The sequence below is a fragment of the Orbicella faveolata genome, unplaced genomic scaffold (assembly GCF_042242905.1).
Source record: "Orbicella faveolata isolate gen_17 unplaced genomic scaffold, um_ofav_v1 contig_34, whole genome shotgun sequence".
NCBI classification, from domain to species: domain Eukaryota; kingdom Metazoa; phylum Cnidaria; class Anthozoa; order Scleractinia; family Merulinidae; genus Orbicella; species Orbicella faveolata.
This window is the reverse complement of record NW_028301563.1, coordinates 26251518-26272793: the sequence shown is the minus strand read 5'-3', so window position 1 is coordinate 26272793 and position 21276 is coordinate 26251518. Positions and strand designations below refer to the sequence as shown.

Genomic DNA, 21276 nt, shown 5'->3' with positions numbered 1-21276 from the left:
CGCTGGTCGGGAAGGGAGCCAGCAAGCGGCGAATCCAAAATGGCGGACAAATACTGCAAACAAACATTTGCATACCAAAAAGCCTGCAGATGTCCTGTATACACCTCTTTGTCTATGCTACTTTAAGTGCTGAAGTAGCCAATTCTTGACAAAGTCATTTCTGCGTCTTCTATCAATCAGTAAGTTCCAGCTCTAAAAGCAATTCGCGCGCACTTTGATTCATATAAATTTCAAGGTCTGTTTGTTTTGTTAATACCCTGAAGGTATTGTTTGTGAGTCATGTTAAACCCCCGCTGCTGTCATAGAACTCATTTCAATATTGTTGCCGTGATCGATTTTCTGTTGCCAAGTAATATCTTATTATCCTTCGGTGCGATCGAACCTTCCAGCGCCATGAATTTCCAGGGATCAGAACATATCAAAACGAAGTGTGGCCGCGATCGCTTTACGGTACTAGAGAATTTTGATCCTTCGCGGTTTAAATTTCGTGCGATGCTGTGATTGATCTTATTAAAACCGCTTGCGAGAGATACGAAACTGCGGTGAAAACATTTGCGATCGAAGAAGTGATGTTTCTTCGTGGTTGTCAACTTCTTGGGCTGTTGTCACTTGTTTTTCTTGTGGTTAAAAGCAGTGACTCCTCTGGTAAGTGGTTTATATGCGTAGGTCAGTTTGTCATCTCTGCTTCAGATCAGTTATTGCATTTGATCAAAACGCGATCAAGTGATAAAATTTCGGAAGCTTTTGTTATGGATCCGTTAATTGGTGACTGACAGAGTGCTTTGTTCAATACATACATGTTCAACGATCGAAAACTTGCTAGGTATGAGCGTTCTTACATTCTGTCGTTTAAGTTAACTTGCCCCAATCCAGCAGTCGTTGCGTTGCGTCAATCTGAAGCACACAATTTGTAAACTGTTTTATGTCTTCTCTTTGTTATGAAATCAGAGTAGTTCTTATGTGATACTTATTGTAGTACGTGTAAGGGTAAGAATACAAGATTATATGTTTATCTGTTTAATAGGAGAAGTTGGTTTCTGTGCTACATCCCTAGATATGCATTTTGGCTAAGTTAAATGGTAAACTTTCATTTTGAAAATTTGTGTGCAAATAAAGGAAAGTTGATTTACATAATATTCTGGAGAGAATTGCATTAGTGTTGGTGAAAAATTAAATAAAACTCATTTCAGTCTGCAATCCATATTACAAAACCGATTGGAGGTTGCAATGATAGTTTTACTTTTACTTTTAGTAATTCGTTTCAGGGTTGAATTCTTTTAGATACAGTAGGGTTAATTTTAGAATTACAAAAGTTAAAAAGCTTTTGGTTAGGATAAGGGCTGGGGTTATTCTGTTGCCTTAGTTTTACATATGAAATAATTACACATTGGTTTCCAGTGGTCATAACATGGTCAAAATTCACCTTAAAATGCAAATTTTGGTGTTACTTTTAACATTTTATAATGATCATATTCCTTAGATTTATAGAGGGTTTTATGGTGGATGTACTGGACAAACAATACCTCCAATACTTAATAGTAACTCTGTGGAAAAATGATCCAAAGACTGTTGAATGCAAATCTACCAAGTTACATCCATCGATGTAAATCACTGCATGTAAATAGGCCATATTTGTATTTTCAGTACTGGACTGGAACTGGCTTTCAATGGGGGCTTATGCAATCAATCAATCAATGGGTCGGTCGGTCAGTCGGTCAGTCAGTCGGTTGGTTGATTGATTGAATTGACTGACTGACTGACCGATTGACTGATGGATCAATCGATCAAATGATTGATTGATTGACTGGTTGATTCATTGATTGATTAATTGACTGACTGACTGACTGACTGATTGATTGATTGATTGATTGACTGAATTAAATTGAATTGACTGGCTAACTGATGGACTGGCAGGTTGGCACACTGACTGACTGACTGATCGATCGATCGATCAGTCAATTGATTGAATTGATCTTCTGTCTATTGCTCTTAGATCTCTGAGGATGATTTTTTACTATGCAAATTCTCCTTAAACAACAGGGGAGAGAGATAACCTAGTAATGTGTTATTCTCCAAGTGTGCCACATGTTGTACTCAACAGATAACCACAAGAAGAACACAGTTGCATTGTTATTTCAAGATGTCACTCTTTCTAATTGGAATACTGGAAACAAAACTGCTTTTCTTCAGAAGATTGTCTTGGATGTAATTAATGTGGCTTGCTCCAACAACCCAAGCAGATGTTCTTTGAATTTCTGGAATGAATCAAGGTACTAACAGCATACAGTTGCACTAGCACATGGATGGCTGGTCCATTAACAGCCTCATTACATGTTAGTCCTGGAAAAAGTTGTTTCTTTTTATAGGGTTTCAAGGTCAAATAACTGAGCAAGGGTTGTTGCTTCACATGTGGGGTGCCTACCATTCAGGTGAAAAAACTGGAAATTTTGGTTAACAGTCAAATAGACACGGAATTTCTGGAAAATCCATTTAGAAATTGCACACTTTCAATTTCTGTTCTAAATGGAAGAGCTGAAATTTCCCTACAAGTTTAGACCATTTGTTGAATTTTCAAATTTCCAATCTTTCATCAACTGAAAACAATTATGGGAAATCAAATTACAATTTTTTTTTTGTCTCTGTTTCTCAAGGTTCATGGGTTGTCAGATTGTAATTATGTTGATGGCATCCAAAAACATAATAGCAAGTTAGATTTTGAAGTTCAGGGTTTACATGTTTTTGAAAGGTGCAGTAAATATATACTGAAAGCTGATTCTCATTTTCAGAAAATTCAGCATCAAAAATGTGGTTGTGGTTGAGTCTCCCAAACAAGAAGAGATAGATCTCCAGGTGAAGCTGTTTGCCTCTCTGCCAGATGGAAGTGACATACAGAAAGACAACCAGAATATTATCCCGGGAGCAACACTCCAGGAGATTTTACAAGATCACAAGAGCAACATAACATCCGCTGTTGGTGCTGAAATCAAGTCTATCAACATGGCCAGTGATTCTGAATCTGAAGACAACAGCGCTGACAATAAAATGAACTACATCATGATACCTATAAGCTTTTCAGTGTTAATTGTGCTCTGCTTTGTGGCTTGCTGTCTTCATTGTGCCAGGTAGGTCAATAAAAGTAATCCAGGTTGAGTATCTGTTTAAACAGGGAGGGTTTTGCCCACTCCTAATTACACTGTAAGGTGTAGTGTGTTCAAGCCAAGTGGTCTAGCAGGCCTGCGCTTACTTCTAGTTTCCAAAACATCAATTGACTAGGACTATTTTCACTCTCCCTTGGATGGGATGCTAGTCCATCACAGGGTTACCCCAGTATTAATTTTGCCATACCCATTTATCCACCAATTCAGAGAGTAGTATCTTGCCTAAAAAGCACAACGCAGTGACCCTGACCAGGGTTCAAACCTGAATGGATCAATGTAGAGTACAGTGCACTAAACATTAAGCCAGCATGCCACTGAGGTGAATATTGCCTCTTAATATCAGATGAGGACTTACGTTTTTGGCCAGTGAGGTTTATGTGACCTCTCTTTACAGATTTTTTATCCAGTTTGGTAATAATAGATCACACTGGAAATCATTAATTTTTGCCGCCCCATTTTGGAAATCGTTTGCCAACCTTGTGTTCCATTTTAGAGATCATTTTTGTCATCCTTTGTGGAAATTGTTTGTGGTTCGTTTTAATGTTCATTTATGGAGATGAATATTCATAAATCAAATCTTCCCTCACCCCTCTAGTTCTGAACTCACAAACATGTGCGCAACAGAAATCATCACATCGCCTCTGTAACTAAAATGCAGCAAGAATTCTATAGCCTTGTCAACTATAACTGATCACGTTGAACATTCTTAACTGTGTCCTACTGGGTAGACAGGAATCACAAAACAACCTATGTTGACATAAGTATTACCATGAATAGCCCTCAATGTGTCTTCTTTCATTAACGACATTTGGGCAAATGACTGCTGAAAATTTTCCTGGAGGATCTTTCTCCAAAAAACATCTATACACGTATATTCAACGGTAACTGCGTTATCTATTCTGAAAGTCTTTAATGTGAAATCTATGTAAATGTTCTGAAAGATTCGTAGTCGTTGGCTAACGTTTTTCCCAAGAATTTCAGTCAGCCTGGCACTTACATACTCGGCAGTAGAATTCTAAGTTTGTTGGAACAAGGGCCGTAAACACTGTGAAATTACTATTTTACCACAATTGCTACTAATCTGGCAATCTGATTGGCTTATTTGCCGTTGTCGATAAGTCGAGACAACGCTGCTCGCGTCAATGTGTCACGCAATGTCTTTTCCAGCTCGCGCTCTGAAAAATCATTTTCTTTGACGTTGATATTGTGGTAAAAACACAAATCAAAATGTGGTTTAGCGTTGTCAGTACTCTTATCGACAACGATACGCTTCATCACAGTGGTCAATAAGCACTTAATGACTGACCCCAAGGGAAACAGTGAGTTTTGTTTCCCCGAGACCCTCAGTGTTTCCGGAGCATTGAGGTCGAGGGAAAACAAAACTCACTGTTTCCAGAGGGGCCAGTCATTAAGTGTTTTGTTATGCCTCCCAACTCAAAAATAGAAAAAAACTGCGAAAAAATGATGTATACGAGCGCGGCGTCGACAAAATCTGGATCGGACCGGACCGGACCGGACCGGATCACGGATCGGATCATGGATCGGATCACGGATAGGATCACGGATCGGATCACAGAAAAAAAAAACGTTTTAAAGAAAAAAAAAATCAAATCGTTTATAAGATAATAATAAATAAAAAATAAAAGTGGAAAACTAAAATATGTTAAATAAAAATAAGAATCCCGAATTTGACGCAATGACATGTTAATTACAGAGAATGACAAGAGGTCATTTAAAAAGCCACATAAGCGCCTGATTTACGACGAATTTAAATTGTAATGAACAGGCAGATGTAGTTATATTTCAAAGTTAGTTGGCTTGAAGTTTGCGTGAACCTCCCATTCTCGTTTTTGAAATTGTTGTTAGTATCAGTAGCTAATTCTCGGCTACTTTTTCGTGTCAGATGTGAGCGATACAGTTAGCGTTACAGTTAATGAGAAAGCTTACGTACGAAAGCTTAAGGACACGACTTGCTTTAAAGGAGCTACGTCACGATTTGCGCATCTTGAAAAAACTAGCCTAGTTTTTCAAGTTCGTCATTTGCAGTCCTCGTTAATCTTTGCCCTCCTTAACGATCCTCATTCCGTTTTGATTTGTTCTTGCCTCTTAAATGCTTTCTATCCTAGAACACGATCATTTTAAGGGTTTATTCCATATAAAGGCAACTCTTTACGACCCAAAAAATGACTTTAAAAATCGTGACGTAACTCCTAAAATGTTGTCTATTCTCGGGTTGCGTTATCGTTCACACTATCGATGTTATTCCTATATTTTTTTGTAAAACAGCTGTATTTCCTTGAAATACAAATGGTCTGTTTCGTATTATTCCAGTACGAAATATCGTATTCAAACTCACATCTTGTAAAAGTTTAGACTTGTCTCAGAAAGGGAAATTGTTTGAAATCATCAGGTGTTTAATATTATTAGTGTTTTTAGTTTTTGTGTTTCGATTCATACGTTCGTCCTATTATTACCATACTGACACGTTTTATGACAGTTTACCTTTGATGCAAGCGAATATACGAAATATCATTTATCTGAACTGCGGAGAAAGATATGGAGACATGATTGATCATCGCAATCAAAACCCAACAGGCTGAAAAAAATTCATCTGTGACCAGCTGCAAGTTGGCTTGATATTATAAAAGAATAAAGGAATATCACACCTGAATTGAATTAAACGTTCTGCTCACAGTGGTCACTCTAGTGTAATTTGCTCAACAAAATTTTGAATTTTGAATTTTTTTTCCTTGATCCGATCCGTGATCCGATCCGTGATCCGATCCGTGATCCGGTCCAATCCGATCCAAGTTTTGTCGACGCCGTATACGAGTGGCAGTCAAACCGAGCTGTCCTACCGAAACGACACGATAACAGTCTTTTTCTTCGCAGCTAACAAAAATAAAGACAATACTTGAGTTGCTTTGCCTTCTTCTAATGCTTAACTCGAGATTCTGGGTTTGATTTGACAAGGAAGAGCATATTTTGTAAGTGTTGTAAATGACACAACTATTTACTACCTGGCGAGTGGTCAAAGCAAACGAAGAGCAAGTTGCCGGACTCGGGAGACCCATTTTTGGCGCCCAATTAAAAGCTCTGAAGACACAGAATGTTCAAATTTTTCCCTTTGTTAATCCGATATGTTTTTGCCGATTTATAAATCCCTTTTCTTGAATAATGAATGCCTTCTCTAGTGAGAAACGTTGCCCGACTTCAATGGCTTTTTGACATCAGGCCGACTGGTACACAAATTTGCCGCCGTTTCAAAGTGCACGACCTGATCACGTGCGAGTCGAAAGTTCAAGTTGTTGTTCCCAAGGGAGTCAGTGAGTTTTGTTCGCCCTAGGGAGTTAGTGAGTTTTGACCCATGGCACGTGACACGTTCTCCTCCAATCGGAAAACGTATTTGAGTTGGGAGGTATAACAAAATTTGTTGTGGACTCACTCGGCGTCCACAGCATTTTGATCACTGCGATGACGCGTATCGTTGTCGATAAGAGTACAGACCGCGCTAAACCACATTCGATTTGTTAATATTACCCAGTTTATTGGTCTTGTCACTGGAAAGACGATCGCTCACTCCACAAAGCGGCGAAGGTTCTTTCTTCTGGCAAGCACAGTCGAACCTCCGCTAATCGTGTAGGCGAACGCTTAATAATGGACACATTTTTCTGGTCCCGAGAATGTCCGGTTAGGGGAGGTTCTGCTGTTTATGAATTACATTGTTGGTAGCAACTTTAATTGCTTATAATTATGTCTTTCGACAGCAAAAGGAGGCAAAAAGCGATTGATATCGAGCGAAGAAAACAAACCTTAAGGAAACTACGGGAAAGTACTTCCAAGCCGCCTGTAGTGAACAGTAATGAAGGGCGTGTTCCAACACAAAATGCGACAGACGAGAATGTGTCAATGACCGTTATGCGCGACGATACCAGAAAGAAGAGGAGGAGAAAGCACAGAACAGAACGGTCCTATGTTAATAACGAACATCAAGAACAGTTTGAGAATGACGAAGAACGAGACTTCGCACGAAAAAGGAAAAAGAAAGCAAAACAGAGTAAGCATCAGAGTTTGGAAGGACGTGCAACTTTGGAGCCTGCTGTGCTGAGTGGTCAGTGGGAGGAAGGTGAAAAAGAAAGAGTCCCAACTCCGATGCCAGTGCATCGAAGTTTGAACAGGAATAAAGATACAGGAAAAAGCTTCACAGATGAGCCGCGCGAGCGTAAACATAGAAAAAAGACAAAGAAGAAGAAAGCACGGAGTGAACTCAGAGAATTTGATGAAGGTTTCGACGAAGGAAGCGAGACACGACAGACTGGGAATTCAGAAGATTCGCTCATAAAAAGCTTACCTCGTCCGCGGCAGCTGGCTCCATTGCAAGAGAGAAGTCCAGCCACCATCCAACTGTAATATAATCTCCTTTGAAGATAATATTTTATTTTACATCGATATCTTTATCAACCAAGAGCGAGGGCGGTACTGGGAGGATATCGCCCTTCGGTCTTGGGTTTACAAATCGGCGGCAGCGACGACCGTATAAAAAGAGCATAAGACAGATATTTTTCCAGTACGCTACTTGATAAGAGATTTATAACACTACTTCCTGTTAAAAAATAAGAGCTGTAGAAACATTAACCTGTCCAATACCGATAATAGAGCACTCTACATCTGAGTGATTTTAGTTACAGGCCACTCAGGTATCTTACTCTTCCACTGTAAAATACACTAAATGTCAGACAACTTTCTTTCTTTCTTTCTAGGGTTTATTTGCTTTCTTAGCGTTAAGTCCCCCTTAAAACGTCGCGCAGCTGACATCTTCAGCCCGACTGTGACCAAAAGTCAATTCTAGTTCTCTATTTAAATCCTAAAAGCACTGCATTCATGTCGCAAAGTCCAACTAAACGATTCATACTTCTCTAGCATTTTTTGATTCAATAAAAGACACGAAACTAACCTTTCACGGTTCGAATAGGACCTACTATTGTTAAAAAGTTATTTTACTAACTTTTTAACACTTAAACGTTATTCAAAGAAAACAGAACAGAAAAGTATTTATTATATTTTAATTTTAACATTATTTTTATTTACTTGAAATTTTAAGAAACCTCGTGTAATTTAGAATTGATTGAAACGTTCTGTCGTTGAATTTATAACCGGTGTCGATTGATAAAACTACAATACCGTGCAAAATTAAACCTGTTGATTTACATGAAAATTATGTCTAATTTTACTGAAAAGGTTGCGCCATTACTGACATAATATGGGGGGAGGGGGCGCACCCTCCCCTCTTCCATGATGTTATGTTATATCTAGGACATGTTTTTCGAAAACTGACAAGAACCAAAACCAACATTGATTACAGGGGGGAGGGGAGGAAGAGGAACCATACATCTGTTTCCATTCTCGTGGCCACTATGAATTAAGTCGATGTATCTCAACAGTTTTTTCCGTGATTGCCATGGCATATTTTAATTTAAGGGCACTGGGATGAATGAACGGAAATTAGCTACTCACTATGCAGTTGAAAGTGTTAAATATTACTAAAAATGCATATACAGTATGTACACTGTGTAGAACCAATATGCAGTGGAAGGTCTACAAAATCCCGTGAATTTTCTGATTTCTCAGCTCTTGGCTTTGATCGCCTTTTCTTTATGCGCTTCTTGAAGATATCAAACAACAGGCATGTTCTCGCGCACCCCACGAACGAAAAACAGAAGGGTCCCCGGTTGGAGTGAATTGATGCAGCCAACATACAGAAAATAAATACATTAGATAAGAATTAAGTGCAACACTTTTCATCAGAATCAGTAGAAGGAAATGGCTAAAAGGTGGGCGAAGATATTTGATGTATGTATTTCTTTTTGTGGCCTGGACCGTGCACAAAGCACAATGGCTCAGTGTTTGACGAAACATATCAAAATACAGGAGACCCTGTACTACCACATTTCCAAACACTGAGAGGAGAGTTGAAAATAAAGTGCGCAAAGGGATATCTTTTACGAAATTCGCGCGAGGTGTCCGCTGAAGCGCGTGGACGTAAAACAAAACATGATAAAGTTTTGTATCGCCTTTAAAATTAAAGAGAATTTCAAAAGGGATTTGGCGAAGTTCCCTAACACTGAGGCTGAATAACTCTGTGAAGTGCTAACACTCGAAACTTCAGCTTCACTCATTATCAGTCGCTAAAGCGGACGATTTCAAGTTGATAAATGTAGTTAAGTGTTTCGCTTGCCCGCTGGCGCAGCCCGTTGGACAGTTTCTTTACAAACCAACAGCTGTTTAAATCTAACTTCCACCGAGGGTTGTTTTTTTCTTTCTTTCTTTTCTTTCTTTTTTTTTTTTTTCTGTACTAAGTGTAAGGTCGCCATTGTTAGTTTAGGTAATAAATAGCATGACCTCTAGTGGTATTTCGGCAATAGTACCGGCTGGTGATACTTCAACATATTTAAAATACCACGAGCCGAATACCACCTGCTGGTCATGCTGTATTATTTGTTTATAATATAAGCCGAGAAAATTTTCGGCAACGCACAAGAGACCTTCATTTTATTTCGGTTGAAAGAACAAACACCAGCGCAGTAAAGCCTAGGATTTCACTACGACATAGCATAAGCATAAAAATAGCTTTTTCCCTTGTGCTTGTGCTTGTGCTTATGCTTATGCCAAGTGGGAAGGCGCTCACTTAAACAAACGGCTCCTTTAGGAGCCACCAAAGATAATAAAGCGATGACTAACTCGAATGTGTGATGCTCTTTTATATCTCTTTTCTGGCCCTTTTTTATATTCATTAGTTGCCTTAAAAAAAGATCAGTATTCAAGCCGCATCCCCGGGGTTGGCATCACTGAAATCATACTAATCTCCTCACTTTTCGGTGTCTTATCCGATGACTGGGTTTGCTTGCAGTTGTTTCGCGCTCACCCTTTTCCATTTGTATTTTAGAATACAAACCCTAGCCCTTTTAGCGAGTTTCTGAACGTTGACATTCGCCGGTTTGCGCGAAGAAGGGAAATACATTGAAACTTCGACAGCCCGCGCGTCATGTAACAGACTTTCCGTCCCGTAACCCCGGTAAAATTGTAGTTGTTCTGAGCGAAATTTCCTTCACCCCACCCCGAGAAGGGTGATATTGTCAACATATGGTCGTCAACCAAGATTTTGAATCTCGCTCTCGGAAATTTGCTAAGCGTCGGTTCTTTCAAACTTTTGTTGTAGAAACAAAAGAGCCTCAAAGCTCCAAACAATAAAAATGCCCGTAAAAGGAAGTTAATCCACTGCCATTGTCTACCAGAAATTAAACGCAAAGTTTAATATGGGGAGTAAACATGAGCATGAGTTCCCCATCTTGTTTTACTGTACATCGAGGAGATATGGAACCTCCGAACCAAAATTAAGGCATTATCTATTGCGCACATGCCTACACTCTTATGCTTGTGTTGGGTGCGTCCTCACTTTCGTTATGCTAATGCTTGTGCTTATGTCGTAGTGAAAACCAGGCCTAAAATTTACACTACGAGCGATTTTTACTGAATGTGTAGTTTTTGCTTGTAAAAATTTGGTATGCTTATACTTTCATCTGATTCACCAAGAAAAAAAAAACACTTGTGACACAGCGGAAGTTGAAAGCGCACCATTCGAAGATGATTTATATTCTCTTGTTTGCCACGGAGTAGAGGTACGGGCATCCATGAAGTTTCGGTTTCCAAAAATATTTTGGGTGCCTAACAGCCTACATTGTTCTGATTTATGCAATATGTATATTTCAATTATTGTTATACTATTTGGTAATAAATCAAACGTTTCTTCCTGACAGGAAGTTACAGAAAACATTCAGTGTCCTATTAAGATCGAGCATGGCTTGTTTAATACAGCACAAACAATATCCCTTTTTCCGAGAAAAGGTATTAAATCGCCCCAGGCAACGTGGACCTAACGCTCAATACCCTTACACAATGACTTTCTGGGAACCGTGAGTGCGATATGGGAAGTCAAGCATAAAGTCTACATTTGTTTAATCATTTATGAACCGTCTCGTTCACATATCGAATTTCAGCTACACTAAAGAAAAGAACCACTCATTACAAACGCCCATAGTTTTAACCGAATGACAAGATCAGAAGTAAAAATTAAGTCTTCGTCTGGTCGTAAAAGAAAAGTCTTTCACGTACAATACTAAACATCTGCCCTTCATTGCTGTCCAAGAAAACGAAACTAACGTCTTCGCCTTCTTTTCATATCGATCAGCCTTTTAACGTTTATTTAGTTCCAGATTGAGCAATATAATCACTCAATTTCTTCACACTGTATATGTGATTCTCCTTTTTAGGAAAGTTGGGTCCTGCTCGCTTCCAGATGTTCACTAATGCCTCCACATATCGGGCTGAATCTGGGTGCATGTAAACGGTGTTATCATGGTAATCGTCACCATGGGTAGGATTGAACACGCCTGATGTGGTCTTGAACTGGCCTTCTATTATTCCAAAACCTTCTCCAACGATCGTCACATCATCGCAAGATTCCCCAAATGCAATTCTGTAAATGATGCCATGTACTCTGCCCCTCTTTTGCAGTGAGTTTTGTTTGCAGTATACCAATCTTCTTTACCATCGCACGCGAAAATAACGATTCCACCGTACTTCTTATCGCTTCCAAGATATGCGTCGGATGTGCGAGATGAGATGTGAAGCGTTTCTACGATAAAAGATGGACCAAAACCACTAGCTGAGCTGACAACAAATGAAGTTTGGTCTTCACTGGAATGAACTCTAGCCAGCGCTCCACCAGTGTAGACTCTGGATACTGGCTTCCTTGACTCATTTGACGCCATTTATCCACAAAAAGGCGTTTTTGCAGTCAGATTTTCACAGCGAATTGAACTTCCTCTTTGGATGTTACAACAAGCAGGAATAGGGAACAACGAACGGAAGACTGTGATCGAGTGGTCAGCGGGATTACTCCTTAAAAATAAATTATTATTCTCGCTGCATACATGGAAAGTCACTTTGGATGACCATATTTTTACTGCTCAGTGTAAAAGTGATGAGAAAGAATTGAGCCTTAATTTAACCCAGAAATATCTTTCTGTTTGTTTCTTTTCATCTTGATGATCTAGAACACATCTCACTGTTGTTGTTTATTAATTATACACTGTAGGTCTTACAAAAATTAATAAGCTTAAATGAAATTATTGCAGTATAGTCATTTGTTATATCTTTCCTAAATATAATTCCTGATGATAACACAGAGTGTCATCGTTTTGATTAACTCTTTTTACAATGAAGTACAAGGAAAAAATTAAAACTTAATAGAAAAAAAAAGCCATCTGTGAGAGAGTATACATCAGATTGTCATTCCTATTTAAGTATTGTCTACATGTAGAAATTATTCCTGCTAACATGGGGGCTAGACAGGTGCACGACTGTTATAATATTAGGGTTTTTTATGTATAAGGGAGCCACGGCTTTGAGGCATAATACAGTAATTGTCAGGTCCTCAGCTTATAAAAGGACCCTAGTCAGCCTCTGCTATTTTCGATGCCATCAAAATTATTGATAATGCATGGTGAGGCAAAGTCTTGTTGCTTTACTGTATGTTGTATTCCTGAAAGTATGTCCGTCTATCTTTAGTAGCTTCCCAGTGATTTTCTTTGCTTTGACATGCTCCCAATAAAACATAAAAGCCAAACTCTTGTATGGAAATAGAAACAAAGGTGTGGTCAACTAGGGCCCTTTAAGGGGAGTTTTAGATAGCTCTAATGCATTGGGAACGAGTGTTAAAAAAAAAAAAACGAAAAAATTAAAAGCACACCTATGGAGGTTACCTCTGCTGCACCCTCCCCTTCTGTTCCGTAACCAGTACCCATTTATATATCTGGGTGAGGAGAGGCACTATGAGAGTAGGAACACAATGCAATGATCCCCAATAGGGGTCCATTGCATTAACCACTGGGCCATCCTCCCTCCTCCTCCATAGGGTTAGCGTGGAGTTTACCCTAACGTGACAGTTATAAGTTTAATAACCTTCCACAGGGCCAAATTGAATGTGTTTAAACCTTTTTAACACTGCGTAACCGATAGTAACTTAAGGCGACTTTAGGCGACTTAAGGCGACTTTAGGTCCCAGAGTAGGCCTATTCTCTGTAAAGCTAAAATTTCTCTGATTTATACATAGCGCATCAACTTATTATTTGTAATACCGTTAGTTTATTAGTTGTCTCTAGTCATTGTTGTCAATTTTAGTCTCTTTAGTTCTCTTGTTGCCTTCAGTTGTATTTAGTTGTACCTAGTTGTATATTGATAGTTCGTGTAAACATGACCCACCTACATTAGCTCAGCTATCAGCGGGCATGTCATAATTGTAATTTTTAATTTGAAAACAAAATAAAATGTATGTATGTATGTACATATGTATGCGTGTATGTGTGTGTGTGTGTATGTGTGTATGTATGTATGTATGTATGTATGTATATCAACTTTTATTTGACTGAAATCCCGCACAAGTTCGTATTGCAGACCTATCTTTTACAGTTAGCCTGCGCACAATGCGTCTTATACTCTGAACAAGGAGTCTACTTTTGTGTCGATTAAGCTTGCTTTCATTTTCACCAGACCACTGCGTGCGATATGATTGACTCTTGAAGCACTCATTACGTCATTGGTCCATTCGGTTGCATGACGTGTCTGAATCCGAGGTCTAAATACACTATCGGCAATTTTTAATTAACCGAAAAACAATGTTTGTGAATTTCTCCTCCTCCAATTATAGCAATTTTTGTTGTTATGGGAACAAGTATGATTGAGTCCCGCGGGTGTACGTGTCTGGGATATTGAATCTGGGGATAAACAATTCAAGGAATTAGTCCCTGGGAAAATTCCCTTTGTGTAAACACTGACTTAAAAGGTTTAGTTCCAGGGACAAGTCCCTCTTTAAATGTAAGCAGCTCAAGGGATTTATCCCTATTACGTTCCTGAAATTCGGAGGATACCCATCCAAAGCCTTTTAAGGGGAGGGTCCCAAACCCTTACCATTTGGTATGCCATTTTTGGACGAAAAGTCAACCGTGTCATACTCCTTCTGCATTCCGCGCGGAGAATCGTAACAAGCATGTGCGAGTTTGGGCGTGCCCCAGGTTCTAAAGTTTGAAAAAATGGCGGGAATTTCATCGATCGTGCAAACAAAAAAATGTTACGAGCTTTATATGCTTTCCCAATTTGCCCGGTAAGCAGCAACATTTTAACGTCACTAATGGAAAACTGGTGGACTGTTTTCGTCGGGAATCAATATTTTTTTGGGACAAAAACTAACCTACAAACGGTTTCAGAGCCCTTTATTTTCCCGCGGTATACAAGAAATCTCGGTGCGAAGACACATTTTTTTTCCACAAATATTGCATCTATATTATAAGAAATCCGATGAATGTATAAGCTAAAGAGTCAGTCTTAGCAGGCAGCTAGAGCGTTTTTTTCCTTAACAGTGAAATGCTGAGACAATTAATACCTTTCCAGGTATAAATAAATCAACTGAGTGACATCCTTGCGTACCTTTTTACAGTCCGCCGGCCCAGTCCGCCGCTTACATTATAACCTGAGGCCAAAAGTGCGGCTAGTGATGCGCAGAAAGCTGCGCAGTACGTTTTCCTGCTCTGAACTTTCTGCAAACAATAGCACCCCTTTCACATACCTACAATAGGTTATGCACACTGGCAACACTTTTCTACAATCTTGGATTCCATAACCCCCAATCTATGACTCAGCTGTTGGTTTCTTCTGTTCGAAAAATTTTGAAAGGCCATAAGCTTCTAACTGTCTCTACCCTGTAAAGACACCCAATTGGAGTACCTCCTCCCCGGACTCTGAAAAGGTACCATATGTAAACACGGGCTGGAGGGGTGGTGAGGACACTTGTACTTCCCTCTACGGTCCACAATTTCGGTCCACAATTTCCGTCCACAATTTCACAACTTCCGTCGGCATTTGCTACCACACGATATTCATTCATTGTTTACGGATAAATAAGCCAAAAACTCCTTGTCTCCAGTTCATATCGAGCATGGCTTGTTGAATACAATACAACATTGAATTCTTTTCTTAGAAAGATTACAAATCGTCCCAGGCGTACCTTTACGGAAGCGGACTTTAACAATCGTCGGTGAACGAGGAATTTCTAGGAATCGAATGCGCTATCAATAACACTACAAGCATGAACTAAGGCTACATTTATTTAATCCTTGATGACCTGTTTTTTCGCTTACATATCTTCTCTTGCGAATTGAACCTAAGCTAACCTAAACTAAAGTAAAGAACCAGTCATTTCAAAAATCGTAGTTTTAACTAAATGTTAAAATCAGCGGTAAAAAGTAAGCTTCGTTTACTAGTGAAATAAATTGATAATCTTTTCACGGACACTTAACATATGCTTTTCCTTACTTCCCTGGAAAACGAAACGAACGTTCAAATATTTCTTGTCCTCCTTTTCAAAGTGATTTCTTTTAACGTTTAACTACCTTTAAATTTTGGCATTCAGTTCCTGCACACTATACTCCAAGTTCGGAAGAGCTTTGGGTCCTGCATCCTTCCAGATATTGACAACTACCTTCACATATCGGGCTGAATCTTGATTCATCAAGGAACTGCTGTCGTGGTAATTATCATAGGCAGGATTAAACGTTCCTGAAGTTTTCTGGAACACCCCATTCACTATTCCGAATCCTTCTCCGATCACGTTAATACCTTTGCAAGATTCCCCAAATGCTTTTCTGTAAATGATGCCATGTACTTGGCCCGGCTCGTCTGGCCATGCGGCTCGTCGATCTTGAAAAGCTTTGGTATCGGTTCGTGTAATTACCACATGCCCACTCTTGCAGTGAGTGCCGTTGGCGGTATACCAATCTGTTGCACCGTTATAGGCGTAAATAATGATTCCACCATACATCTTGTCCGGTCCGCGATATCTGTCAGATTGACGCGAGATGTGACGAGTGCTGACGGCAAAACATGGGCCCTGATGACCAGTAGCTGGGTGGACAACAAATGAAGTTTGATCTGTTATTGGTTGAACGTTGGCCAGCCCTGCGCCTACTCGACAAGGGCCAAAGTTTGCCATTTATGATGTCTTTTTCCCGTAAAAGAGACGTCTTTCTGTCGTTAGCCTGCGTACAGCGAGCTTTGTCCTTCAACAACAAATCGATCTTTGATTGAGCGAGCTTTTGGAATTATCATTCTCGGTTCCAAGGCCTCCTGTTTCTCCTCGCCGGCGGGCATTGGTACGAGGAAAAGGTGTTTCTCTAGACACATGTTGTGATTGGCTGGATTCTTGGACTAAGATTTTCTCTAGTTTAAGAAAAATAGAAATCAAATAAAATATGTTTCAAAGTATTTTATCACTTGTAGATAGCTAACAAAAACCCTTTCTTCAGCATCTTCAGTTTCAAATTTGCTTACGGGGAGCGCTTTTAGTGAAGTCTTCCCAATGAAACATACGTATACCACTCTCGTTTAGAGTTTAACACCTCTTTTTAATTTCCTTTGTTAAAATCTTTCAAGAGTGGTAGGTCCTGTGATTGGACTGTGCTATTATGGAATAGCCTACCCGTTCATTTACAGGAATTAGAATCTCGTAGACGCTTTCTAAAAAAGGAAAACTTATCGGCTTAACAACAACTGTGAGTCAGGCTTCCACAAGGCAATCCTGTAAAACAGGATCTACCTGTTGTTATAACTGACGTCGACCTTTTTTATCATAACAATGTGGTAATGAATATTTTTCGGTGTATAAATAAATATAGTATACGTAATGTGTAAACGGTGGGGAATCCGAATACCATTGTAGTGTAGACGCCTACGAAATCCCAGTAACTTGTCTAGCTCTAAATACAACGTACCCTAGGGGGCGGGGATTTAATATGAGTGGTTGCTATTGTGGCGGGAAACTTGACCCCATATTAATTGAAAAACCTGCCTCAACTGATTGTGGTAAATCTAGGGGATTTCAAGGAACAACCCCCTGTTTTGTAAAGTTGCGACACCAAAACAAGGGAATTCTTGAAAGGCTTTATGCCATATGTTTGAAGACCGATATGAAGTTTTGCTACTGAGAAATTAATCCCCGTGGGACACAGTGGAAATTGAAAACGGGTGTTTGAGAAGAGTCTTACATGATCGGGCATGTGAATACCATTTTTTCCAGGAAGATGTAAATTTGAACAACCAAAACCTGAAAATTATAGATTCAAATACCCCGTAGTCATTGCTATGGGTTAGACGAGCTTTCCAATTGATTGGTATACTAAAGCCCTATAAATTGTTGCGCATAATTTGGCAGATTATTCTGGATAGCTAGATTATAAATTGTCGCACGGAATTCAATGGACACCAGTGACGTTTAGATCTACTAAGGCCGTAGCCATCCGAAATCTCTTACCGAGACAATACATAAAAACACTAAAGTCATGTTTGTTTATTCTCTTTTGATGCATAATCTATTACACAAACCTGAAAAAAATAAATTCAAAATCTCTACTGGGGCAAGAGCTCTACTACTCTAGCATTGTGAAATCTGAATTGAGCAACATGACACGAGCGAAGGACAAAGACAAATTCTGAGTCCCCGACAGGAATCGAACCCATGACCTCCCGAACAGCGAGCGGACGCTCTATCCACTGAGCTACGAGAATTCATGGAAACGAAAAAGAAAAGGGTCCTCAGTTCGAGTGAATTAATGCAGTCAACATACAGGAAATGAATACATGAAATAAGAATTAAACGGAACACCTTTCATCACGGTCAACAGAAGGAAATGGTCAGAAAGTTTGGCAAACTTTTTAAATGTATTTATTCGTTTTCTTGTTTGTTTGATTTTTTTTTTCCTGGCCTTGAACGTGCAAATAGAAACATAACAGCTGAGGTTTTCACGTCACATGTCAAATACAGGAGACCGTGGACTACCACATTTATAAACACTAACTCCAATTCGGCGGTCAATTTCAAGCGGACAAAATGAGCAAAATGTTTCACAAAGTAACGTTCTACTAAGTTTTCTGTCCCTTTTTCTGTACTTCGTAGGTCCAGTATTATTAGCGTTCAAATGTTTTTCTTTTTGTTTTCGCTTTTTGTAGTGTCTTTTGTTTTGAAATGTCCGCAACAAAAGGACTTTACACTAACCAGCTTGAATGAATGTGTACATTTTCTTCCAGAAATAGAAATGGTTTTCTCTATTGAATCACTAGAGTTGAACCCGGTCAATAAGGACATCAAAGAGACATTCAAACGTGTGCGTCTCAGAGTAAACGTCAGCAACATATGTTTTATCTCGTAAAAAGAGTAATGCATACAATTTAAAGTAACAGTTCAAAGTTATCAAACATTGAAATATCCGAGGAGGAGGGGCAAGAATTTCACATCAGTGGTTGGTATTGGGGTGGCGGGCAAGACATTTGACACCATCAGGAGGGAGGGTGGGGAATTTGAACAGGTTGCCCGTTTTTTGTAGCGTTGTGATTCGAAAACTAGGGAATTCCTGAAAAGTTTGCCTTGTTTGAATTGCAGGTAGATATAGCTTTTCCTTGCCAAAAAAAGACGTCTCTTATATTTTCAAAATATAATACAACAAACATATCTGTGGCACAGCAAAAGTTGAATGCGCCGTTCGAGGATTATTGATTTTCTTTACCATTACTTTAGAAGTATGCCCCGGGGTAGGGGCATGGGCACCAGTGAAGTTTTGCTCTGCTTAGCTTGGTTAATTATTTTAGCTGCCAAACAACCTTCTTTTATCTGAAAGACATAATATATAACTTTCAATTACAATGCGTCTGTTTGGGTACAAATCAATCGGGGTTTGTGTTTTCAAGGAAACTTTCAGTATTCAAGAAACTGTCTGTCTATCTCTCATCAAAATTGAGCATGGCTGGCTGAATACAACGCATACATTTTTTTTTCCGAAAAAAGTTATCAAATCGGCCAAGACAGCATCTAGCAGCGGAAGAAGATGTAACGCAGCGATACCCGCAGACAATTAATTTCTGGGAATCGTGAGTACACTAATTAAGCATGAAACAAGTCTAAATTTATTTAATCATTTATGAGCCGTCTCGTTCACTAAAGAAAAAATTCATTCATTTCAAATATCCATGCTTTTAGCCAACTGACACTGAATATCAAAAGTACATGTACAAAAAACACGCTCAGTCTCAGTTCTCGTTAAAAGAATCTCTTCACTGACAATACTAAACACCACTGCCCTTAATTGCTTTCCTAGAAAACGAAACAAACGTCACAACAATTCTTCACCTTTTCATTCTGATAAGTCTTTTCAGCTTTACATTTTAGGCCCTATTTATTAATTAGGTTCCTTCGCACTGTAACCCTGCTTTTCGGGAACGTTGGGTCGTGCTCGCTTGAACATCATTCATGAGGGTGCTGCCATCGTGATCTTAGTCGTCTGTATGGGCACGATCGAACGCACCTGATTGTATGGAAGGTGGATATACAGTTTTTGCTTAATCTCCTAAATTTTCATAACACAAAAAATTACTTGCACGTAATTGTGACGGCAGAAGTTCAAAGCACAGCGTTAGAGGGTGAATTATTTTATTTTCCATCACTTAAGTATGCCCCGGGGTAGGGGCATGGGCACCAGTGACGTATTGCTGTTCATGCCTAACGACCTACTTTGTTCCCAATCAGAGGAGGTTGGTCACACGCCGAACTGCATTTTGGGTAAATATCACAATGTGCTTCTCTCATGCCGTTCGGATCTCTGGAAAGGCGACCAAAGATCGGTTAAAAGCTGAATTTCTTTCGTCTTTTCGGTGTAAATACTGAACATTGAACGTTATTCTGCTCCTCAACTCCTTGGATTACCTTACCTACAGATGATGATCGATAAAGACTATGAAAACGTGGGGGCTTTTTGCGCTCGAGTCCCAGAGTGAAGATGATTCCACGCGAGATCGATCGATCAATACTACGCACACACAGATGGATACTTGCATGTATTTCCTCCATATATCCTTCCTTGTAACATCTTATATCGATTCTTGAATAATTGTTCTCCCGAGTACTTCAGCTTTACGCTTCTCAGCCAATAATATATTCAGCATACGAAAGCTTGAATGCAATTTCTTCTGACTGCGTGTTATTGTTTACATTTAACAAATGGTAAACGCCATAGCGTGTACTATTGAGTTTTAGTATATTCTCAGCTCCGACTATTGCATTTCTAGCTCTCTGATTGGCTCAAAAACTCCGACTATGAGCCATTAGTCGGAGTTTTACCTTATATGGAAAACAGTGCGCCAAGTTTAAAAATTTTCCGCTCTGTAAAATTGTTGAAATAAAAATCGGCGGCAAAAACCCGATTAAGAATATACTAAAACAATTATTCCATTCGACCTTGTTGGATATGAAGTGATCATAACCAACTCGCGCTACGCGCTCGTTGGTTATTTATCACTTCATATCCAACGCGGTTTCATGGAATAATTGTTAAATGGTGCACGCGGGAGGTTGCTAAGCACGAAAGAAGCGTAAGAGTCGCACGAGGCGATAGCCGAGTGCTACTCTAGCTTCTTGAGTGCTTAGCAAACCTCCCAAGTGCATCCATAACTCAATAGTACACGCTATGGCGTTTACCATTTGTTTTATAACATAACATTGAGACATTGGAACAACAGAAGTTCTTTTATTGAGCTACATCACAAAAAAGTGTTCGTGTAGTCTTACATGACAAGAGAAAACAAGCGCGCGAAAATTCATTCATGACAACCGACTGCACACCAGTAACTCGATAAAGTTTCATCTTCACACAACTGTGAAGACAGTTTCGCATTTCTGGGAGAAGGACGTCGGCCATTACTTTGGAAACAATGTCTGTCAAAAGATTTGCTTTGTAAACATTAGCACACACGTCAGCAGCGTACACCCATGGGCAAATAGTGGACGCTAAGTTAACCAATCAGAGCGCGCGCTTTGCTTTAGTTATGTTATAATTTTGCTTATGGCTTGAAAATTGTACTTTATTATTTTACAGTGAACTGAAGAGATATAGTTTATTTAATCGGAATTCGTCAGACTTTTTGTGCACTGTGTCAACGTATGTCATATCTGTATCATAGCCTG

At 39.3% G+C, this 21276-nt stretch overlaps 2 protein-coding genes and 1 pseudogene across 2 annotated transcripts; 1 reads left to right on the top strand and 2 right to left on the bottom strand.

The window, feature by feature from the left end:
* The first annotated feature begins 8 nt into the window (after positions 1-8).
* On the top strand, positions 9-8373 carry LOC110055451 (uncharacterized). The gene is made up of 4 exons (XM_089298978.1): positions 9-645; positions 2102-2270; positions 2787-3122; positions 6926-8373. The coding sequence occupies exons 1-4, from the start codon at positions 570-572 to the stop codon at positions 7566-7568; spliced, it is 1224 nt and encodes a 407-aa protein (XP_089155104.1). The 5' UTR covers positions 9-569; the 3' UTR covers positions 7569-8373.
* Positions 8374-11000: 2627 nt separating this feature from the next.
* LOC149105487 (uncharacterized) lies at positions 11001-12040 on the bottom strand (annotated as a pseudogene).
* A 3310-nt stretch (positions 12041-15350) lies between these two features.
* Positions 15351-16318, bottom strand: LOC149105486 (uncharacterized). Its single transcript, XM_089271731.1, has one exon. It carries the CDS (start codon positions 16258-16260, stop codon positions 15664-15666), a length of 597 nt encoding a protein of 198 aa, XP_089127857.1. The 5' UTR covers positions 16261-16318; the 3' UTR covers positions 15351-15663.
* Positions 16319-21276: the final 4958 nt, after the last annotated feature.

Bases quoted from the DNA above. Each gene is read 5' to 3' on its own strand.
- LOC110055451 (XM_089298978.1), top strand. From the start codon at position 570: ATGTTTCTTCGTGGTTGTCAACTTCTTGGGCTGTTGTCACTTGTTTTT. The intron at 646-2,101 runs GTAAGTGGTTTA...TGTACTCAACAG, and splicing joins TAAAAGCAGTGACTCCTCTG to ATAACCACAAGAAGAACACA. The intron at 3,123-6,925 runs GTAGGTCAATAA...GTCTTTCGACAG, and splicing joins TGCTGTCTTCATTGTGCCAG to CAAAAGGAGGCAAAAAGCGA.
- LOC149105486 (XM_089271731.1), bottom strand. From the start codon at position 16,260: ATGGCAAACTTTGGCCCTTGTCGAGTAGGCGCAGGGCTGGCCAACGTT.